This window comes from Marmota flaviventris, chromosome 16, assembly GCF_047511675.1.
Source record: "Marmota flaviventris isolate mMarFla1 chromosome 16, mMarFla1.hap1, whole genome shotgun sequence".
In the NCBI taxonomy this organism is placed as follows: Eukaryota; Metazoa; Chordata; class Mammalia; order Rodentia; family Sciuridae; genus Marmota; species Marmota flaviventris.
This window is the reverse complement of record NC_092513.1, coordinates 10,941,516-10,966,551: the sequence shown is the minus strand read 5'-3', so window position 1 is coordinate 10,966,551 and position 25,036 is coordinate 10,941,516. Positions and strand designations below refer to the sequence as shown.

Here is a 25,036-nt window from a genome sequence, read left to right as displayed (position 1 = left end):
CCCAAGGGGATGGAACAAGGGGCCAGAGGCAAGAGAGTCAATGCTTACAGAGAAATGGTGAAGAAACATCTGGTTCTGAGCAGTTTCCTTTCCCTTCCTCTGCCTATTATTTATTTATTTAGTTAGTTAGTTGTAGGATGTTTAAAAGAATTTATTTTAAACACTAAACACTTTTTAAGTTATTCTTTCTTTTTTTTACTTCTTATAACTGTATGAATAATATTGCTTTTTCTCTTGTACTATTAATCCCCAAATCAGTTGCACATAAAACCCACAAAAATAATTCTTATCCTCAGTAAATTTATAAGCTACAAGAAAATGATCACTCTTTTACACATTTTCTTGTCCAGTTTTCTAAAAAAAAAAAAAAAATTCAGGAAAAGATATTAAATAAATTCCAGTCTTCAGGTGGTAGAAATAATGAGGCTTGTATTTGCCTATTAGGAACCCAAGCTAAATAAATAAAATTTATTTTTTATTTATTAATGTTTATATTAGTTATGATAATTATACTCAATTACTTAAATTTAACAGTTATGCATGAATCATGTTCTAATTATTTGAAATTTATTTTTATTAACAATAACATATTTCTCCTGCCTTTCCTTAGACCATCTGTGTCTGTTCTCACATGGTTGTCTTGATCGACTCATGACTATAAGTTTTTGAGGCTATATGAAAACTCATTTATTTCATATTGTCTTAACATATTTATTGAAAAGCAAAAACAAATTAAGTAAAGTTTATGCAAAAAAAATAGGTGTTATTATTATTTTGGTCAGCTTTGTGTTAGGTTTTATTCATTTCTTGTTTTGACTTTCACAGGATCTTATCAATACAATGTCCCAGAATCACTGCCTGTAGCCTCAGTTGTGGCCAGAATCAAAGCTGCTGATGCAGACATAGGCGCTAATGCAGAAATGGAGTACAAAATTGTGGATGGTGATGGACTGGGGATTTTCAAGATATCTGTTGACAAAGATACACAGGAAGGCATCATTACAATACAGAAGGTAATGTTTTCTTTATTTTTATTTTCTATGAGGGAAATGTCACACAGACAACTGAGAAGTCATGTCTGACTTCCTGCAAGGATGCAGTAGACAAACTGTATAGCCATGTGGAAGTAATGCCATTTTCATTTATCCTAAGAAAAGTTATGCACTTAATTACAGATGGCAGAATCTTCAGGAAACTTGAATGGCATTTGTAATAATGCCTGTCAATTCTGTTGTCTGGGTAAAACCATAGTACTTTGTATAGCACTGCTGACAATTAATCACAATGACAAATGTGCTGTATGTTTCTTTGACTATTCCACTAAAAATCCCCAACCTTAACATAAAGCCTTTTATGTAAACTAGATAAAGGCTATTGTTTTCTGTACACGTGAAAATATTATAGAAAAAAATGGAAGTAGACAACAAAATAATAAAGACTTGCTATATTAGCAATTATTCCTTTTTAAAATTTACAGCAATTATTCCTTTTAAAATTTTAGAATAATTGCTATATTCCTTTTTTAATGATACAGTAATTTTATCTAATTATCTATCTATCTATTTATTTATTTGGTACAGGAATTGAACCCAGGGTGCTTAACCACTGAGCCACATTCCCAGCCCTTTTTCACATTTTTTATTTTGAGACAGGGTCTTCCTAAGTTTCTTAGGGGCTTGCTAAGTTGCTGAGGCTAGCTTTGAACTTGTAAACCTCCTACTTCAGCCTCCCAAGCCATTTGGATTTACACACATGCATAGTGTTCTTGGAAAATTTATAATAATTTAAAAATTTACATAACTTGAGCAATTTGTATTAGAAGAGCATGGTTAGCTCTGGAACCTATTATAATCCTTTAAATAAAGACAAGGGAAACAAAAACATGAACTCTTTAGCTCGTCTTCAATACATGTGCACAATCTTTGACAAATATTCAATTAAGAAAAAAAGGCCAAAAGATATTATGTGAGAATATGGGCTTTTTATATTAAATATTAGAAAAAAATTTAAAAACATAAAATCAGATCTTTTCCCAAACTGAGATGTTTTGCCAGCCTGACAATCCAGGTGCATAACTCTGTAATTAACAATCCTCAATAACTATCACATCGGTAAAGAAAGTTAAATTTTAGTTTTGTAGTAAGACATATGTTTGATTTTAGGCCAATGGGCAAAATATTTCTGCAATTATTTCCAGTGGACAGCTGCTGTTTTAGCTCAGCTGGTAACAATCTTTGTACAAGTTTTAATAAGTAGAACAGGCCAACTGTTGGTAAAAAACAAATGTTTTGTTTTGTTGTCTAAAATAAAAGGAATGCAATCAGGTACACTGTTGCTCAAAGATTTCAAAGATGCATGTGAAATCAATCTGCTCATGTTTAAGGATTTTTAATACATATTGTAATTAGTTTTATTGCATGCACACATATTTTATATATTTTGATGAAGATGTTATGAATCATTGAAAAGTATATATTTGGTATGAGATATTCAGTAATAGAAAAATAAAAATATATTCTCATTCCTTATTATCATTTAATTTAGAAAACTGTTAAAAAGCAAACCAGAAAAAAGAAGATAAAAAATCATTAAATCTTAAAGCATAAAATCCGTGAAAAATTATAAGATGAAATTTGATTCTAACTTATAATAACATCAAATAACACAAGTAATTATTATTATAAGTGATGATTAATATCAGGCAGATATATGAATTATTTAAATGCCTTATCATATGTAATTTTTATCATCTCAGAGAGGTATCGGGAGTACAGTAAAAATATGGACTTGTAAAATATCTGACATAAAATAAATTGTTACATGACTTATGATATTAAGGTATTTTTGCACTTCACCAAAGTGATATGATGTTGTTAACATATTAAGTCAATGGGAAATGTTTATATAAATCACGTAAAAAGAGCAGATTCAAAATTTTACAAACTTATGTTTCAATTTTTTAAAAATGTTATTCCTTCAGAATAAAGGATCACAAGATAAACATTAAAATGTTAATACTATGATTTCTGGAACTTAGCTTTATTATTTCTCAATAACATATAATATGCATTACCTTTTGTTATGATGAAAATTTATTAAGTATATAAAATGTTTCCAAATGGCCAAACCTAAATATATAACATTAGTAGTTTATCTACTTTGACTATCATTGAGCATAGAACTTCTTTGCAAATGCACAAATTAGGGGTAGAGATGTTGATCAGTGTCTTCACCTTGGTGTATACTGGGAATTCTCTTGAGTATTGAAAAGGACATCTTCCTGTGTCTCAAAAGCACTCCACATTCTATAAACATTTATGTTAATAAAATTCTTATACTTGATACTAGAGATTCCCCACTCATATATACCAATCAAATGGTGCTTTACAAAATAATACTGAATAATTGTTTATTGAAGACACATTGCCATTATTTGTTTTAATAATTTATTTTTCTGAGTACAATAATAAGATTCTTCATAATTAAAAATAACTTGTTTTCTCCAGTGTTTCCTAACAGATGAATTACATCTAATTGTTCTTTGTTTGCTTATATAATGTCAATGATTTTTTGGAATAATTAAATACACCAGTGTATAGAATCTTAAGTAGCTATGAATGCCTAACATGTGTGAGACCCTAGGACTTGTCCCCAGCACAAAGAAAAGAAAAGACGATAAGGAAGAAAGGAAGAAAGGAAGGAGGAAAGAAAGAAGGAAGGATGGAAGGAAGAAAGAAAGAAAATTTTCATAATTTTACTATTGTAGCATATATAGCCAAAAAATATTAATTCTTAATAAAAAGAACAGTAACTTAGACTAAGAAATTATCAGTGATTAATTTCTTTCAAATACAGTTCCTCAAACTTGTTTTAACTTTTCTCTGGTGAAAGATTGATCTGGTTTCTGTTTTATCTTAAGACTAGAGACACATTTACTATATTGGGGCAAAACCTTTAGATTCTGAAAGTAAAGCCATCTGCTGCTACGGATAGCATGAGCCTGAGACTTGCAGCCTGCCAGGTTTGATGATCATCATCTTCTGAGTGCAGAGTGCAGCATATTGAGCCAGGTGCCGGAATCTTTACTGTTAGAAATGGGGGAAACCTACCACCAGCATGACAGAGACCTGCACGGTCCATTGGAAGTGCAGATTATTTCTGCATGGGAACGAATGGGAACAGAATCTCAGGGATGTTATTTTTTGCATGCTAAAACTCTTTGGTCTTAGCATTGTTAACTTTACACATTCCTTCTTCCCTTCACATTTTTATGTGTTTTTGAGTAAATAACAGTACTGGGGCTATTGCTTGGCATACATCAGCCTGACTCACTCTGACTCAAAACTCATTTATAAAAAATTATAATTTTTCATTTTCTGCTAATGCCTATGTCTTGTAATACCTAAACTAAACTATCTAACTCATAACTCTCACCTATGCTGAAATAAACATTAGAAGTTCCTATAAGAGAGGTTTAAAATAGTAGAAATCACAAATATACTTTTGCTATGGTTAGCAATTTTTTACTTGGAAAAAAATCATTCATGCTAAATTTATGTACTATGTCTAGCACTGTACTTAGTCCACAATAATCCAGGTTCATCCTGTTTATAAACCTGAAGCAAGATTCATATTCCAACTCCTTACCTGGACTTCACAGATCCACTTGACTCCTAGGAAAATTCAGAATGGTATTTACCAGGTGCATATCCCACTGTTCTCCCATAACATTCAAATACCTAGAGTGGTGAACACTAAACTATTTAGATTCCTGGAAGTAATAGTGATGTTTTTCGATCTCTTCAGACATTTGCTTTTCCCATACACGTGTGCCCCTTCCATGATGGGAATTGCTCTAATAACGTGATGTTAATATCCCAGTTCTACAGATACCATGGTTTATTTTTTTATAGATTTAGCTGTGACTGCAGGGATTTGGGTCAATGTCCAGGGCTTTGTAGAAGTATCCAAGAGAGCTCAGGCTCCAGGTGCCAGTCAACGGGTCAGTCCCACTGAGGCTCTAGGAATATGGAGATGTCCTGGAGATGGGGTTGACAAGGGGATGTCATCAGCAGGGTTCCTCAGCATTGCTCCCAGAGGTAGTCACAGTGCAGATTCACCATATGAGTTAGCATGCAGCATACTGAGAACCGGAACCAGGACATTGTAACTGGAGAAAATGTGAAAGGAAACGTGGACTCCAGGCGAGGCAGGGCAAGCTACCAGGCTCCTCATGCCTCTGTCTCAAGGCTGCTGCTAGCAAACAGGGAGGGGCAGGCACCATGCTCTGCAAGATGGCTGCTAATAAAGATGATAAGGAACTTTAGGAGAAGCATCGATATATTACATGATGAGTAGAAGATTACTGCATTTGCTAATTTCTCTTCACCTTTATTCTTGGAACTGTTTGTGATAACCCTAATTCATTTCAAATATTTCACTTCATTTCAAAGGACTATATTATAATAAGCATCAATGTTTCTGTAAAATGTCACTTGCCTGGTCCCAGACAAATAGCATACTCCTTCTTTCTCCTCCTGCCTTGTTCTCTCTTGCATTTCTCTCACATTGAAAACCTAAGTCATTTTTGTTTCTGTTTTTGCCCTTCCTGATCCATAGCATCTGATACTCATAATGTTTTCTTTCTCTCTGACATTATCCTAAGCTTGGTTATCATTGCTCCACTTCTAAATAACTTCCACAGATCCTTAGCTCACGACCTGCTTCCAGCTTCTCAAGCCGTAAATCCCTCCTTTGACGGGGGTGGGGGTGGAGGGGTTGTTCAAAACTCAACATTATTTATTTTTATGATTTCATCTAGTTGTAAAAGAATCTACTTACACTGTAGAAATAAAAGTGATACAACCAAGAGGCAGGAAGATAGTTATTATAGAAAATGAGATCATACTTTCAAGATTCTAGGATAATTTATTAAAATGTGTTCAAATTAAAGAGAGTTTTCATTAATAACAGCAATAAAGTAAGTTAAAATCAATTTCTTCACTGTACTCACTTTATGACACCAGGAGCTGTATAAAGAACACCCCTCCCTGTTTCACATCCCTGAACCCTGGATCCTAAAGAAAGGTGGCCTGCATCTGTAACCAAGGCGAGCTTCCCCCTTCAACCCAGGGCACGGACCCAATGGCGTATCTATTCTCTGCTTAAAATGTTGTCATTAAGCTTTCTTTGGAGTGATCTTTTTAGAGTTAGAGAAGTCTGTCCTTGAGATCTTCTGTCTGAAGTAACAACTCTTTGTGGCTCTAAAATGTCAGGATTTTAATTTTCAATTCTTTTCATCAAGAGTTTGATAAACTTTGGATCTACAATACACCCTAGATAAACATTTCAGAGACTCCCACAGGTACCCGAGTGTGCAAAACAGGGCAGGAGTTACCTGAGTCCAGTACTTTCCCCGTACCATGAAATAGTGGAATTATCTGTGAAATTTGGAATGGATTTTTGAATTGAAGTTACAAGAGCGTCTTGTCTAAAACTAAGAAATTCTGAAATTAGACAAATACCATTACTTTCCCTCATTTCCAGAATATGTTTACGTTGTTGCCGACATGAGCAGTAGGATAGTGTGGGCGGCCCACCAGGATGAACGCTTTCTGTGTAGGTCTTCCAGTCCCTTCGGGATGTAGGCAGACGTTTATGACTAGGCTGAGAAGATGTTGACAAGATTTTTGTAAAAGACTCTCATTTGTTTGTTCGGATGGTTCTGACAGTGTAAGGATTACTTCACATTTATATTAGAGAGTTTCAATGTCCATTTGGATACAGTAAATTTTAATGGGATTGTGTTTTTACCTGTGGTACAAGCTTGATAACCACTTGGACTTATTTTTCTACATAGTATAATAAAAATCTTTAGTCCAAATTTTTCATTAGCAATATATCACCATAGGTATTATGAAATCATTCTAGTTTGAGCAAATTATTATCATATTTTGAAACATTTATGCATACTACCTTTAATTATAGGATGAACTCAGGAGTAGGGAAGAGCCACAGAGAAGCAATATTTATTTATTTTTTTAAAGATGTTCAAACAAACAAACAAACAAAAATAGATTATGAATGATTACCTTTAAATATGCTTTACTATGTTTTCTGGAAAAGCTTTCCTATGATCAAATGTGCAGAAATCACAAAGATAAATATTTGTACACATAGTCCTATAGATAAGTTTTTCATAATCTAATCACCACACTATTCATTGAGAATAAATGACTATGTAGTATAAATGTGAAAAATGATAATTAAACTGCAGTATTCAACACTATTGTTATAACCTGGCAATTTATGAATGTGTCTATGATAAAATTTACAACCAGTAACATAGGGATTCAAAATTCACAAAGTGTAAACATAAACATTATCCCTCCTGAGTGAAAACTATGTTTTCCATTCCACCTAGAATTCTTTCATTTTACGTTTCTGTGTCATAATTTACAACTTAGGAACTTTAGTCTTTCATGTTTTTCCTTTGAGATGCAGCAATTCTTCCTTTAATGTACTTCAGTTTTCAATATAAAACCTCAGTTGGGATTAAATATGGAATTATTCTCCTACAAAATGCATTACTATAGAGCTAGGGTACAGTAAAAAATGAGCATTTTCAAAATGTATTTCCAGTGAAGGATAACCACTAACCAGTCTCTAGCTCATGATAGCCTGGTTTGAGCCTTGTATAGTGACACTATCAAGATAACATGCTTAAGTTTCCTTTAGATAATTCTTCTCTGCTGTCTTCGTAATCTCTTCACATCCATACCCTAAAGAGGAATGAATGGAGTCAAAATAAGGAAACACTCTTATTGACATATTGATAATGCTAGCGACTCCCACTGCTGTGGGTAAAGAAAAGTCTTGAATTGCAATGTCCCTTCACCCTCAGCTGAGCTGCAGGGATCTCTAATACTTGGGGTTGACTCGCCCGTATTGAAATTTGTCTTTTTCATGCTACTTGCAATAATAAGGGGCTGCTTTTCAAAGTCAGGTGTATGTTTCACTATTTTCAAAACTGCTTCTGATGTGTGGTGGAGGAAAATCAAACCACTGACATTTCCAGTGTACTTTTCTTCCCCTCATTAAATTTTTTCTTTCAAAGCTTTTATTCAATTAATTCAGCTGCTGAAGATGCATATTTCTCAAAGCGGATCAAAATATTTCTCCCTTCTGACAGCGGAAAAAGCATAAATTTCGGATTATTTAAAGGCTGAAATATAAGATTAGTACACTTATTTTAATTTGGTGGACTGCTGAATTTTTGACTGTGTTTTCCATCTTTTGCAGATCACTTTTACTATGTAGATGTAGGTACAACCCCCACATCCACATCATCATTATGCACGTATGCTCATGTGCGCAGGCTTATAATCTGCTTATTACAATGTAAACTTAACTATGCTAGAATATTCAAGTTTAGAGATACAATTCAGCTTTTGTAAAAAAAATAAAAGAATGAACATTTGAAGTAAGTTGACATTAATCTAAATTTCAACACTTGATAGACATGATCAAAAGACACAAAGACTTTGCTCACTTAGAAGTATTTTCTACTTTCTTCGATTTTGACAGTTATCATAGCAATGTTCTCACAGTATGCGTGTGTAAAAGACGTTTCCAGTGAGCCCATTATGAAATTTATTTGACTTAATGCAAGCCACAGATAACATAAAATTGTCCTTACTTCTGTCTCTTGCCATGGCATATTGATTCCTAGATCAGTTTCAATGGGTTAGAATCCCAAGAAAGAGATATTTAAGAAATAGATCTGAAAGGATTAGTGACAATGTAAGCAAGGTCAAAGGGAGAATTTAATGGCAAAACCAATGTTCGAGTTTAAGTAACTAGACCAATGTTTTTTCCCTTAAATATGAAAATCATCAGCATGGCTCGCTACATGCTACCTTTGACATACCTTCCATATGTAGGAGGTCATGAAGAAATGTGAGAAGCTCAAGGATGAGTCCAAAGTACGACTCATGGCTAGGAGTCACTTGCACATGCAAGGCATCAACACTGCAGGAACAACCTAGAATATCAGCAGAACAAATGCATACACTGAGGAAAAGAAGGCTATAGAGATTTCTTGGTCAAAGTTAAAAATTTAAGTTGCAGAGCAGAAAAAGCCTCAAAGAAGGCAATTTTGTTTTTCATTCTTCCAGGATTAAAGTTTTTTTTAAGAGAAGTTAAATATAACTGATCAACAAAGCTAATAAATAATAAAGCTGAGAAATAACTTTTAAGGAAAAACATTTAGAAGAATTCAGTGATTCAAGCTCTTGGTAAATTCAAAGCCATGTGCAGATCCGACCTCTCCTCTACTGTTTAACTTGGCCATTTCAAGAATATTTAGTGCATTGCCTTTGGGTATATTATCATCCATGCCAAATGCAGAAGTTACCAATACTCCATATCAATTATGTACTGCTCCTTAATAAATTATGCCGAAAACCAGTGTGTTAACGTGACAACCTGTCTTTAGTTCATGATTTTGTGAGTCAACAATTTGCCTGGCTCAGTAGAGTGATTTTTCTGTTGGTCTTGGGTGGGCTCCCCAACTACTGGTCAGCTTGTTGGCTCTGCCTCTGTATAGGTGGTGGTCTACCTGGCAGAGCATCAAGGGGTGCTGGACATTTTTCTCTCATCAGACAGTGGCTAACCTGGGCTTGTTCCATGAATGGCAAGAACAGAAGGCACATGGTGTCTTGAACCTGATATCCAAAATCCATACATCATTATTTCTGGCACTTTACCTCATTCAAAGCTAGAAAAGGGACATCCCAGATTCAAAGAGGGTACTAGATGCAAAAGAAGAAGCTACAAACTATATGGACACAGGAATACTAGTTAAAGAAAATAAATGGGTTTCATTGTGGCATCTTCATGCATATGTATGACATATTTGATCAAATTAATTCCCCCTTACCTCCCATTGTCTTCTCTGCCCTCCTCCCCTGATCCTCTGCCTCTATACTAGAAGTCTCATTTCAGAAAAAACAAAACAAAACATTTTGAGTCTCAGCTATGCTCCAGAGAGATGAAATGACATTCATGTTACACTTACATGGAATGGCAAAGGGAAGGCTGCATTTCAGGCCTGCAAATTTCCACAATTGTCCCTCCTCCTCTGTCATCCTAACTTAAAGGGTAATTGGTTAGATCAAGATCAATTAATATCTGCCACTGTTGATGAAAATTCCCAGGAAAGCATATGGTAAGCTTTGGGTCATAATCAGAATTCAGCTTCCCTGAAGTGAGCCCTTGTGTGTAAGTCACTGGGCACAGTCAATAGGGCATGCTGGGAAATTCAGACCTCAGCTTAATAAGGAAGTGCCAATCAGGTTTTCAATTGGGGGTGGAAATATATGGTGATTTTCAAGGCTTGCTTTCTATTTTGTGTTACAAAATCAAAACAGACTAGCTAAATTCACTTTAGGAGTTTAAGGTAAATAAAATACTGACCTCCCTAGAACACACAGGGAACCTGCGAATATTTCACTTCACAGGCAAAAGGAAATCTTTAGGTGTGACTAAGTTAAGGATCTCCAGATACGGATATTATTCTGGATCATGTGATTTGCCTCAATATTTAATCACAAAGGTCCTCATAAGGGATGCAGGATGGATCTGAGTCAGAAAAAGAAGGCATGGTACCAGAACCAGGGGCTGAAGTGCTGAACTTTAAGATGCGGGTAGGGGCCATGAGTCAAAAATCCTTGCTGCCTCTGGATGTTGGAGGATTCTCCCCGATTATAGAGGAAAACAGCCCTGCCAGTGCTTTCATCTTCAATTTCCACTCTCCAAAACTTTAAAACGACATATTTATCATTGTTGAGCCACTAAGTTTGTGGCAATTTGTCATCATAGCCATAAGAACTTGGTACAGAAGACAAACTGGGACATTTCCGTCGGGGTGGAAGCTTATCCAGACAACAGGACATAAAAGAGATTGAAAGATGTCCATTTCACTAAATATGGGAAAGAATCTGGACAGGCTGAGCCCACCATTCACTATTTTAAAATAGTGTATTATGACAGGAGACACCTTGGTGATCACAGCCCAGTGTTTCCCTCTGGGGCTCACCGTTCGCAAGAGCTGGCTTGTTTCTACCTCGGGTCTACAGCGCTGTTTCCACCTTGTTCCTCTGTTGTCCTCCTGTATACCCTTCTGCTCGACGGACCTTAGATGACCCGCTTCACGCTCCCCATTTGTTCTGATTACTCTTACTGATCTGGGGAAACACACCTGCTGAAGCTCACTGCCAAGGTTACTGGCTGCCTGACTATGAGTAGGAATTTCAAACTCCCCCTGACTCTGTTGCCAGATCTGTCCAAAAGATCTGTCCAAACCCGTATCAATATATAGGATTTTATAACTTGTCATGAGTCAGTGAGTCGTGAGTAGTTAATGGGCTAATACTGTAAAAACCCCTACAACAAAGTCTGCAAATGGTAAGAACTATGAAAATATGTGTGATTAATAAAAAAATATATTTAGCAGTTTGGATGCAACCTCTTTGAAATGAGTCCAAATAAAAATATGAAACATGCTTAGCATTTAAGTTGGTATATATAGACTTGGGAAAAAATACATTGGCAAATGGGATATCATGTTTTGATATCAACTTGAATGCTTTTAAAAATATTTGGGGCTCAAATATCTAGGTTAAAATGCTAATTTGAATACTCACGGAATATTTGTGATGGATACTAGCTCTAGGTAATGAAAAGAATAATTACTAGTATTTATACACTTGTTTTATTTGTAAAACCTTGAGATAATTTAATGCTTTGGAATAAAAAGAAAAAAAAAATCTCTGCAGTTGTTCAAAATGCTTTTGTACCAATTTGCTAATAGCACCAGGCACTCTTTAAGTACTAGCAGTAGTTTGTTTGCAAAATGTGTGTGTTTGTTTATATATTTTCCTGATAATCAGTTGTGTTAAAATATAGTTTTTAAAAATGTTAAAATAATGATTTTCTTACAAATGTAAAATAGACATGGAGACACCAGTAACATATTTTGCTCAGTATAAATTTTCTTATATTTTATTTTAATTTTTTTTCTAGATAATTATTTTGGCCTCAGACTTTTTGGTTGTTGTATTGAGCAATCTGTGTATCTATTTATATTCAAGACAATTTTCACCTACTATAGATATGTGAGAATAATAATTTTGGGGTCCTGTCTTAAGAATCTGTCCAATGAGATTGGGACAGATATGAAAGTATCAGTCCCCCCTGAAATGGACAACACAGAGCTGGCCAGACCTCCAAAATAGTGTTGTAGGATTTCTTCTTTAGATACTATCTTTCCCTTCTCTATAAAAACAATTCTCATATTCATCTGGATGTAAGTCTCATGATATACAAAAATTGCAGGACAAACCCTCTAGTTATTAAAATCACTTCAAGATGTCAAAGCATAGCACGAACTGGATAAAATTACACAGACAAGGAAGACTTCATTCAAGGCTATGGCAATGGAGAGACAGACAGACTCAGTCCAAATTCAACTCTGCAAGACAAAGAACTGGAGAGTTTTGAAGAGTTGGAATTGGAAAGGAGGATCAAAGGACATTTGTGTTTTGGGCTTCACCCAAATTGAAAGAAAATTTTGCATCTTTACACAAGAAGTAATTTTATAAGATAACAGGAACCCTCTTTTTAGGCACCCACCCTTCCATGGAAACGGGGTACCAGGGCTCTGCTTTCCTTGATGATTATATTTGAAGGTGATTGCTTCTGGGTCCCTGAAAGCTACGCTCCTGGGTTATGAAAATGGCAAGTCAATTCTTTTAAAATTTACAGAGAAAGAATTTAGAGTGACAGGTTTTCTTAAGTAAATTCTCTATAAAAAGGGAGGTCAGAAGAAGCCTGTTTAAACTTACCAAACTAGGGGAACATAAGGCATTCTCTGTCATAGCTGAGGGAAGGAAGAATACAAGAGCAGTAGTGCAGTTGTGCATAATAAAGAGGGTGTGCTTTGCTTTTGGAATGTCCTTGGGGATAAATGTGGAGCTGTTATCTTAGTATGTAAATGTACAGAATTATCCTTGCTGAGATATCTTATCCAAGGTTGTAGATCACTTTTAGGATCCTGAAGAGTCAATATATTTAGACCAAAATTATCATAAAATGAGTTATAATACAAGGTCATTTTTTTCTATAGGTATGGTCTCATTTATGACCATTTACCTAGGAAAAAACAATATTTATATTTATAATCATTTTATCTAGAAGTAAGGAGGATATTGAAAGCTACAGAATGTGCTTAATCTAAAAGATGGCTGAAATCTCCAGTGGGGAAAATAATACTTTTAAAGATGATAGACATTGAGTCTTTGTACGAATTTGGCAACAAACTTAAGGCATGTAGATACGTGCATGCACACTAACCAGCCCTGATGGTACCAATCTAGGGGTTAGAGAGAACAAAATGAAAAATTTCCATGGGGTTTAATTTGGGCCAATTCCTAAAATATCAACAGCAGCATCGCCCAAAGGTTCCAGATCTAAAAGGAGGTCATATAGTTTAATGGGAGTTTATTTGGCTATAGACCAGAAGCCAAGCTATATGAAAAAAGAAAATGCATTACAATGATTTTATTCAACAATTTCAAGTTTATGTAGGATTGCAAAAGCTAAAAATGGCAAGGGGAACTTTGGGGACTCCGCAATTTCTGGGAGGGTTTTTTTTTCCCCCCACCAATTAATATTATAAACTGACTTTGCTAAACATAGATCTGGGTTATTAGAAAGGAAATAAAGATGAAAAACATAGAGTATTTTATTTTTAAAAAACTTTTTTGTTTTCTAGCTTTTAAAATTTTTTCTATTGCTGTGGTTTCACAGGATACTGCATAGGAAAAGGGGGAACCTTCTTCATCTGAGAATTTGTCTTTATTTTCTATTTACCCAAATTCAGCAGAAATTATAATAATAATAACAATTATGACACCATAATAAATATGTAACAGCAGATATGTATGCAGTGATCACTCTGTCTGCCACTGTGCTAGCTGTTATACATTTCTAAACAATTTGCAGACCTCTGAGGCTAGTGAGCTAGTCAAGTACATAGACATGATGAGGTATAGTCTGAGGCCCTAATTGCTCTCGGAGATTCAAGAATGCCTGCTTGATGGAGCAGGAAGGAAATGGGTGCTGCATGTACATGGCCATGAGTTCATTTAGTGTCTCTGCCCCTAAACATGGACTTCTTGAGGTTTCTCTAGAACTGTTGGCTGTCTTATTTTCATATCAATTGAAATCACCATATTAGTCCATTCAAACTGCTATAACAAAAACACCATAGACTAGACATTTAAAGAATAGAACTGATTCTCATAGCTCTGGAAGCTGGGAAGTCCAAAATCAAGTTAGAATGAGGGTCTTGTGAGATCTTCCTGGTTCATAGGTGGCTGTCTACTTTATTTTTTTATTTTATTTTTTTAATTTTTTCTTTTTAGTTATACATGACAGTAGGAAGTACTTTGGCATACTATACATATATGGAGTATAATTCCACATTCTTCTAGTTATACAAGATGTGGAATTACATGGATCCTGTGTTCATATATGCATACAGGAAATTAATGTCTGATTCATTCTTGTATCTTTCCTATTTCCATTTCCCCTCCCTACCCTTCATTCCTCTTTGTCTTATCCAAAGTACTGCTATTCTTACCTAGCCTCATTCCCTTATTGTGAGTTAGCATTCACATATCAGAGAGAATATTTGGCCTTTGGTTTTTGGGGATTGACTTATTTCACTTAGCATGGTATTCTCCAGTTCCATCATTGACAGGCAAATACCATAATTTCATTCTTCTTTATGGCTGAGTAATATCCCATTGTGAATATGCATCACATATTCTTTATCCATTCATCTGCTGAAGAGCACCTACGCTAATTCTATAGTTTAGCTATTGTGAATTGAGCTGCTATAAACATTGATTATGCTGAGTCACTGTACTATACAGATTTTAAGTCCTTTGGGTATAAACCAAGCAATGGAATAACTGGGTCAAATGGTGATTCTATTCTAAGTTTTCTGAGGAATCTCCACACTGCTTTCCAGAATGGTTGCATCAATTCATAGTCCCACCAGCAATGTGTAAGTCTTCCTTTTTCCTCACATCCTTGCTAACATTTATTGTTACTTGTATTCTAGATGGCCATCACCTTCTTAACCACATCCTTCCATGGTAGAAAGAGTCAGAATTCTCTGTGGTCTAACTTATTAGGATAATGTTACCTTTTGTGAGCTCTCCATCCTCAAAACCTAATCACATCTCTACCATCCCCTTAGGGGCTAATGTTTCAGCATAAGAATTTGGGAGAGACATAAATATTAAACAATCCCAAAGTACTAATTTGCATTTCTGAAATTCATGTTAAACAGTTGTGCAAAGTGACTTGTTCATAGGTAGCTCTTATTACAGTGTTCTGCTATTACTGAGATAAGTACATGATGGACATATTCATAAAGAAGGTGATAGTCTCTAAAAGAGTCCACTAAGAGGAATGGGAAAGTTATATGAGAAAGAGGGAACAATGTGTATAATGTGCAGAAACAGACAACATGCACTTTTTATAGTGAATAGATCATTCCAATTACATCATAAAGCATAGAAGGAAGAGGTGGCCAATCAAGGAGGCCTTGAATGGCAGCCTCACTCAGGTGGTCTCCTTCAACCAGGGGTTGGCAGAATTATGCCTGCCTGCTTCTGTTTGAACCATTAGCTAAGGGTGGTTTTCTATTTTTAAATAACTGAAAAAAAATAAATCTAAGGATGAATGTCTTGGGACTATGTGAAAGTCATGGAGAATTTAGGTGTCAGGGTTTATACGTGAAGTATCACTGTCAACCACTGGACTCATTCCTTTGCGTGTGACTGACAGCATATGGCCTGCAGGGCCCAATGTGTATAATCTGGCCCTCTACAGAAAATGTTGCAGACCCTAGCCTTAGATATAATCTTATTTTAATACTAAATTTCATCATCTTTGGCGACTACAAGTTCAGAGAATGCAATTTTTTAGTTTGGGTTAACAATATGGCGGACATACTGCTTCTTATCTTCATGTCTCTGACATTGATTTCCTGACAGATGAGAAAGGGACACCCATAGGTCCCACAGTAACTCTGTGTGGCTTCACTGTCTGGACCTTTGGGACTCATGTTTGATTTCCAGGATTATTAATCCTAGTTATTGTTTGCTCTTGTGGACTGCAAAGCAATGAACTTTGGTTGAGTTTCCAAATACATAGTAGTCTCCAACTCCATGTAGTTTGAAGCATTAAAGAGATCTGTTGAGACCTCACCTTTCTTTCCCCTTCCTCTTTCTCCTCAAGTGTCTTTTCTTCTTGATGTTGATGTTGTTTTTGCATAAGCCTGATGATTAAATCTGATAGTTATAGAATGTATTACTCACATGGAAATCAATAATGATAAAGATACACAAATTAAAATTTTATTACTAAAAATATTTTCTTCAATTTGTTTAACAATCCTATCCATCACAGTACTCCCCTTTCTGAAAACTCCATCTCTGTTTTATTCTGATATGCTTTGAAAATACTTTTATGTAGCAATTCCTTTTGTCTGCAATCTTGATTCATAGCCTTTCATATGAATTCTTTTATTGCTCTATTTTCATAATAGCTTTTAGGCAACCAATCATTGTGCAAAACATTGTGTTTCTACATGAGCTTGTGGCATCCAGATGTCTATGCCTCATATTGCTGCCTTTCAGACAGGTTTAAAAAAAAATTAGTTGCTATAAAATAATTGCATTCTCTTCTGTAGTAAATTTTAAATTATTCTTTCATAAATGAGACAAACTTTTGCTTAAGTATAGAAAGACTTGTTGTCCTTTTTTAAACTGCTGAAAACCTGAAAGAATGTCTTCAAGGTTGTTCTGCATTTCATATTGATTTAAGAGATGGCAAATGGGATTTTTTAGAGACTTCTTATTATATATATATACACATAATGTTTGAATATGAAATTTTTCTTCAATTAGTCATTTTATAAGGAATAATAAAAGAACAAACTGAGGTTGTTATACAAACTACCAACAAGAATGTTTAGATTTCTCAGTAAATTCTTCCAAGTAAGTGAGAATGCTTTACTTTAGCGCTGTGGATGTAGCTCAATGGTAGCACAAGGCCCTGGGTTCAATCCCTAGTACTAGGAGTGCTTTGCTTTCTCCACAGTAATTTCCAAAATAAATGTAGAATTTATGTATAGGCCCCAGAAAATTTCACTGACCGGGTTCAGTTTATCAAAAGAAGATTTGCCTCAGAATTATCTGATGAATGTTATAATGCATACTTGTGACTCATCCTAGTTCTGGAATAAAACCCTCTTGGAAGGGGCTAGGCATGTTAGGAATAAAAGTCCTCTGGATAGAACCAGGTTCAGACAATAAACAAACAAACAAAGGGTGTTTCATGAAGATCATGGCATTTGCTTTATGACCCTACCATGTGCCCTAGCATTTCTACATGAAACCTCAGATGAGACTTTAAACATTTTTATTTTTGTCTTTGTTTTCATTCTGGAGAATGTCTATAAATTTTATTTGGGGGGGGGTTCAAGAATTAAAATACATTTGATTTTGTTTCATCTCCCATCTCCCACTTGACTATTAGGTTCTCTGGGCAAAAGGTATAGTTCAATTTTAAGGCTTTTGTGGGCTGAATGCTGCATTCTGTTCTCACCCCCCCCCGACCCCCTGGCAATTCAACAAGAATTTATTGAGCCTCCTCTGTTCACCAAAGCATATCAGGTGCTTGGGGTAATAGGGATGAACAAAACCAGCCAGGCTGACAATCTAGTGAAAAGAGATAAATACACATTTCAGCCCGTGCTCTCTGGTCTGTATATTGTAAACATTTTGTGTATCGATTTATGTGTTTTCCCCTTGTATTAATGAGAGATGAGCCATGGAATCTCTTTATATAATATTTGTGATATCATTTGTATGCCCATGTATAATGTGTATTGATACATAAATGCATCACTATAAGTAAAAGAAGTATATAGTTTATATACTATAGCATCTCTTATATACATAATATAATTTATATATCCCATTTTTATTTCGTTAGGTACATTTTAAAATATATTTTGCTTGAGATCATATGTTTCAGGGCTAAGTTGGAATATGCATGCCCACCTATGTGCCCACACATGGTGGGTAAATTTGGATTACGAATCTCAGCATTGCACATTGGCTCATTTTTTTCAATGATTTCTGTCCAGTGACTATAATTAAATATCATTTAACTGTATTTCTTTCAATTTCTTTATTATTATTAATTATTTTTGTTTTATCTCATCAAATATATTTTGGAACAGTCTTTCAGTGGTGAGATTGAGAATGTCATAAAACGATGCTGTTTTCTGGGTTCTTTGGAGAAAGACAAGGTTATTGTCACGTATTATATATAGAATTATTATTTTAGTCACAGATGATGCTTCACTTACTAGTCCTTGCCGTCCTTTTAAGCTCCTAATGTTTTGTCCCGTTCACCATCTTTAGGAAACATTTTAGCATGCTAATCCTCTTATAAATTTAAATACAGAGTGAAGATTCTGGAATGTAACTGTCAATCATCTAAAAAAAAAATAAAACGAGAGTGTTTGTTAATCGAGAAATAATGAAGGTAGACATGACAGGTGATTCCTGGAGAAGAATCAAATCAGCAGTGTTTGCAACCTGGTCAGGCTCACTAAATCCCACCTGCTGCAGAGGCTGCTTACTTGGTCCAGCCTAGCTCAGGATCCTAATATAGTCACCCTGAGTCACTGACCTTATGAACAATGAGAAATTGAAAGGAAAGCTGTTTTTTTCTTCCTTTTTAACACGTACCTTGAGTTGTACCGATGAATTACACGGTCGAAGAACATGTTTGTATTGATGTCATATTGGAAAATAGTTTAGAATCTGGTGGGCTGTCTTACAAATAACGTTCTGAAGTTGTGAATCTGTCCCTGAGACGCACGGCAGCAGAGTGATTAAGTTAGCTCAAAAGCACTTACCATTGTCTGGGAGCCAGGAGAGCACAAGGACTGATTGGCATTATGACTTATTATTTGTGAATGCTGATGGTGCATATTCATGGCAGAGTCCTTTCGATGCTTATTGACATTCATAAATGAAAAGGCTCTGCTTTGCAGACTCTCTAATTGGTAATTTAATTTCTCTAATACCTTTCTTTACAGGAACTGGATTTTGAAGCCAAAACAAGTTACACACTACGAATAGAAGCTGCAAATAAAGATGCCGACCCCCGGTTTCTAAGCTTGGGGCCATTCAGTGACACAACCACCGTGAAGATAATTGTAGAAGACGTGGATGAGCCTCCCGTGTTTTCTTCGCCCTTGTACCCCATGGAGGTCTCAGAAGCTACCCAAGTTGGCAATATCATTGGCACTGTAGCTGCTCATGACCCAGATTCTTCCAACAGCCCTGTGAGGTAAAAGCTCATGTTCTACCATTTTCCATTAATGTCCCTGTATTCATGACACATGTTCTCATGTTATGATTCTTTTTTCTTCACAGTAAATAAAAACTAAGTATTTAAATGTAGGGATCTGTTGTGATCCTGGTTCAGTTCCATAGCAGCAGAACTGAACCAGGATCAGAACAATCCAATATTTTACCAATTCCAAAATGTCACCTGACTACCCAGGGCCATTGTTCAGCAGCAGTATTTTTAGGCACCCATTGTTACCCACAAACCATAGCCAGTGTTTTTACTCAATTATCCTGAACCTCTTTCAAAACAAACTGTGTGTGGCTGTGACAAGCATGTCCTAGTTGTAAGGTGGATATGAAAAGATACAGGGGAAACTATTTAAATTAGGGACTGAGTTTTGAACAAGTCTTTTTCATATTGGTCTATTTGAATATTATTTTATTGTTTATATTTATAAAATAAGATGATACCCTTTCTATGCATAAAGACTATTTTAAATACCCTTCCAATTCTCTTTTATATAGAATAGGCACATGGTTACAATCCAATAATCTCTTCAGGCATTTCAAAATATCTTAACATTCCTTTTTGCCTTTTTTACGTACCGGTAAATTTACAATCTAAGTCTGTCTGTGTGTTTGTGTGTGTGCATGTATGTGATAAATGATTATTATTTTGGGGGGTGGTGAATATTATAAATAACACAGGAAAAAGGAGACAGATACTTTGTTAATTACCTTGGGTTTGTAAGACACTTAACTTTTAAATATGAAAATGTAATTTTTCAAGACAAAAACTAAATTTAGATTTCATTGGTATTCAACAATGGTTAGTGCTTTAGAGCTAAATCTGGACATTACTAAAAGTCAGCATGATATATATAATTTATATCATTCTCATCTCCCTTGTGAGATCATTTTATGTATGTCACAGATTAGTTTGCTCCTTTTCTTCTCTTTCCTTCACATTAATAGATCCAAGTACAGAATGCCATGTAGTCAGAGTGTCCCTATCTGTACTGTAAATTGGAGGCAAAGGGATGCCAGTGCTCTTTCATGTGGTGATTTTTAACCACATCTAAAAATGTAGTCTGTCCCTGATACAACTGTGAGTCACAAATGCACCACACAGAGTAATCCCCATAACAGTTCAGCTTTCATTGTCAGCCCATACACCAAGGCATGCTGATTTGGACAAGCTTGAATTTAGGTTCCTTATACCACTCCTTGTCTTGGGATTGCACTTAAGTGTCTGGACCTGTAAACCCTCAACAACAGCAACATTACAGGTACTGGTCAGCTCCAGAGGATTGTGTGACTTCTGCTCAAATTACTTAACATAATGGAGAGAAAGACAGATATGCTTTTTTAAAGTTTTTTGAGAGTCTGATAAAAGAGGCACACTAATGTATGGATTGATTACACTGATATTTCTCATCTTGTTTCTTGATTTTTCTTTACTCACTCACTTGTGTAGGAGCTCCCTGTCGTATCTCTTCCAAGAAATTCTTCTTTTATTATATTTTGTTTGGGAAAAATTCATAGTAATATTGCACATTAAATTGAGGAAAATAAGGAAGAATAGGCCCAACTGTATAGTTACTTACGTTTGAGATGAAGTGAGCTCCAGGACTGTTCTTTGTAGCACAGAAAAAGCCAGACTGTTGGTTTTGGAGGCCAAGATCTTCATGCCTTTTATCAGTGAAAGAGTATCTGATTGGCCCTATCTTTTATCTTGTTTTTATTGAATTTTTTTTAAGTAATAAAAGTGACATGAAATTTCAGGTTAGTACTAGCTTACAGCATTATCTCCCAGATAGAGTGATAGACTTTTTTCTCATATGAATTAGAATTGGGGGTGTAGGGGGGGTTTAGTAGGGGGTTGTATATTTCCTTGTTTTTTGTGGAATTAATTTCTAAACATATATGTTTAATACCAATATACTTGAAGTACTTGTTTATTTTACCCTACTTCCCATAAGGTCAGCATAGCAGGCATTCATAGCTAATATTTCTTGTTTTGGATTTGTATCTCAAGTATTTCTCCTCCCTTATCCCATTATGAACACTTTAAGAAGCCCATCCCATCATTTTATAGTTTATGAAGATATGCTTAACACTTGTGCAGTCTCTGAAAACTGGTTATCTACACTGGTATTTTTTGAGTGGCCAAGAAATATCATTTAGTTTCCCCAGTTTCTCTATAAGCCAGCAAAAAGGCAAAGTAACTTTGATGTGTGCTTAATCCCGGGTTTTTGAGATAATCAAATAATAAAGAGGAAGTTAATGATGCTTCTAAATTGTGAATCATGACAAACATTAGCAAGTATTATAATTTTACATCACTAGTATTATACTGTGTTTTCATGCCATTTTACTTTAAGGTCAGTAAAGTCGATGAAAGGAGACATATTTCATATGGAACTGTGTTGGGCATTTATATTGAAGATTGTTTGTATTCACATATATTCCAGTATGCAGACAATATTGCATAGTTTGATGGGTGTAATCATGTACAGCACAATCTTCTGAGGTGCAAGAAAAGCTATTTACAGATTGAGATGGAACATGAGTCTTAGCAATTGTGCACTCTGTGCTCCCTACACCTGCAGAAATAGTGTAGTACTTTGACAAATGGAAAGCAATGTTTGTTTTACTGTAATTAATTAAAATTAACCTAATAGTGTTTGAAGTATAAAACAGTCTGGGTTGTTGGATGATTAGTTTTGAAATTATTGGCATTCTTTGTAGAATAACACAGATTCAGCTTATGTCACTTAAGTCTGGAATATGTACTGTTTCATGAGGCAAAAGACTTGAATTGCAGGTAGAAACATATTTACTTGCCTCCATCAAGGCAAAATTGAGATACTCTTCATACATGATCCCTGCTTGCACAGAATTTAAAAATCTATTTGCTTTACTAGGAATCAGCCAAAAGCTTTATGTGACTCTTCCATCTGCACCTCTTGTTTCTGAGAAAGAACCCTACGCCAGTTATACCATAACCTTGTCACACTTTACCACTGTAACCTTGTCATTTTGACGGTTCGCAAGTACAATAGTCATAGGTGGAAAGATTAAATAAACCTGGAGCCTGCTGTTGGCCAGAACATAACACCACTGAAAAATATGATACCTTCATTTTTATAAATATAGCTTTTTCTCCATTTACATAGCTTTTCTAGACCCCTATTTCATGTACACTTTGCTTTCCCTTTTTCCCAAATGGCAACTAAAACTAAGTCAAATCCAAAGGTGAAAATTATATGAAATTTGAAATTACTTTATTAAAAGCAAAAGTAGATATTTAAGTTGTGACTCTGCACCATGTACTGCCAGGAGAATAAGAAATTTGCTCCATTTGTGCAAAATGTATCAAAAAGCATTCCACTGTCATTTAAAACTAATTAGAGCAAATTTTTAAAAATGTATATATATATATATATATATATATATATATATATATATATATATATGTATATACATGTGTATGTATATATATATATATATATATACATGTGTATATACATGTATGTGTGTGTATATATATATATATATATATATATATATATATATATATATATATATGTCTATATATATCCTATATACTGAAAAAAAAAGTTGATATTTGAGGGCAAGCATGTTTCTGGCTTAGTTTTTAAGTAGTTGTCTACCAGTTCAGGTAAATTTTGGCCCTGAATACTAAAATTAAGCTATACCTATCCAGCTTGCAGACAGATTGTGGTCTGTTTATTCTGATCTTTTTGAATGATAGAAACTTTACTCCTATTTCTCATCTAACATGGTAGGAACTCTAAGAGCAGCCTGGAGACCAGAGGACTCTAGACTCATTCTTTATGTCTACACTGGCCAACTGATCAATGGCTTGGCATATATTCATTAATAACAGCTGTGTAAGTCACTTGGGAAAAGCTGATAGGAAAAAAAAAATAAATTAAACATTCACTCCAACCTCTACGAACTTACAATCTGGATGAAGTAACAAGATACCACAAAAGTTGAATAATCTTAGGAGGAAAAAAATACCAGTGCTATAGCATAGAAAATTGTGAGATGAATCCTGATTACCTGGTTTGTGTTCACTGGACACAAACCTTGGTTTGAAGGAGCAATATCATGAGCAAGGCATTATGGGATGGCAGGGTTTGGACAAGCTTAGAGGAAAGTATGTTTATGTTTTATTTAGCTATATCCTAAGAGCCCAGTGCTCAATTATGAAACCAGCAGAATAATTTCAATAGGCTACAGAGAAAACCCAGAGAACCGATGATAAAAATACCCAAGAATTTGAAATTCATATTACAAATTAAACCAGATGCAAAAAAGGGCAAGTGAAAAGTAACAGTCATCATTTCAGCATTTCTAACAATTTAAATATCCAAAACATAGTTAGGTAATATTTACCAATAGGTGCCTACTGTCTGTCCTTAGATAAAGTCATAAAATTGCACCAGAAAAGACAACATGAAGTACGGATAGTATGAACACATTTGGGGCATTGAATAATTCAGTGTGTATTTTTTAAGTAGCCTGTATGAATGCACATGTTCATTATTCTAAATAATTTATGAATATTTAGTTTTCTATAAGATATACAGAGAGTTAGTAATATATAGAAAATAGGGTTAACAAAAAATAGCTAGTTTAAAAATAGCAGAAATCAATTCTGTGAAATAATATAAGTTGTGCTCTACTTCAAAATGTTCCTCATTTTAACACAATTACCACTCACTACAAATGTAAAATGAGAGTATATGTTCAGGCATAGTGAAAACAAAAAAAAAATGTGCTTTTGTTAGATGAGTGCACTTATTATGCAGAGATAATTTTCAAAATGTGTTAAGTAGGAAATGTTTAATTTATTTGGGCCATTTTTCCTTTTTTTCATTATTTTGTTCAGAATCAAAATAGTGCTCTCAGCAAAGACTTTGGAGTAAACTTTTGGGAAGACTCCACATGAATGAATTTATTGAAAATTGGGTGTTTCCTGATTAGTCCTATAAGGTATTTTCAGTTCTAAAATACCTCTTGAAACATCAGGTTAGTAAAAGGATAGAGAAATCCATAATTGTTTTCATGTAAATCAAGAATTATATATGAGGTTGAAAGAAGGGTGCTCCTACTTATTTATTTTCTATTGTTATGTTAGCATTGTTTAATTGCAATCAACAAAAATTGTTCATGATGAACTTTAAAAAAATTGGAATATATTGAAATAATTGGGTAAAAATCATAAAATCAAAGGACAAGGTCCATGTTTGGAGAATTGAGTAGAAAGGTTGCTCTATAAATATAAGTAGCAAGAATGAGCAGCATCTGGGTGCAAGGTGCAATAACTGGAGGAATTACCCTAATCTTTTTTCTGGTGGCCCTGTGTTTGAGAGTCACAATTCTTGAATAAGAGCTTTTTGGCCTATCAGGATATACATGCCCAACTTTAACACCGAATATTCTGGGTACCTTGATTGTTCTATCAAGACTGTATGAGATTGAGGTTTATGTCC

At 34.8% G+C, this 25,036-nt stretch overlaps 1 protein-coding gene across 1 annotated transcript in view; it reads left to right on the top strand.

Moving 5' to 3' along the window:
• The window catches only part of Cdh7 (cadherin 7), a 107,220-nt gene that overhangs the window by 51,166 nt on the left and 31,018 nt on the right, over positions 1 to 25,036 (top strand). Inside the window, exons 5-6 of the mRNA XM_027935329.2 lie at positions 826 to 1,013; positions 19,253 to 19,506. Coding sequence (XP_027791130.1) covers positions 826 to 1,013; positions 19,253 to 19,506 — 442 coding nt within the window. The remainder of the gene's footprint in view (positions 1 to 825; positions 1,014 to 19,252; positions 19,507 to 25,036) is intronic.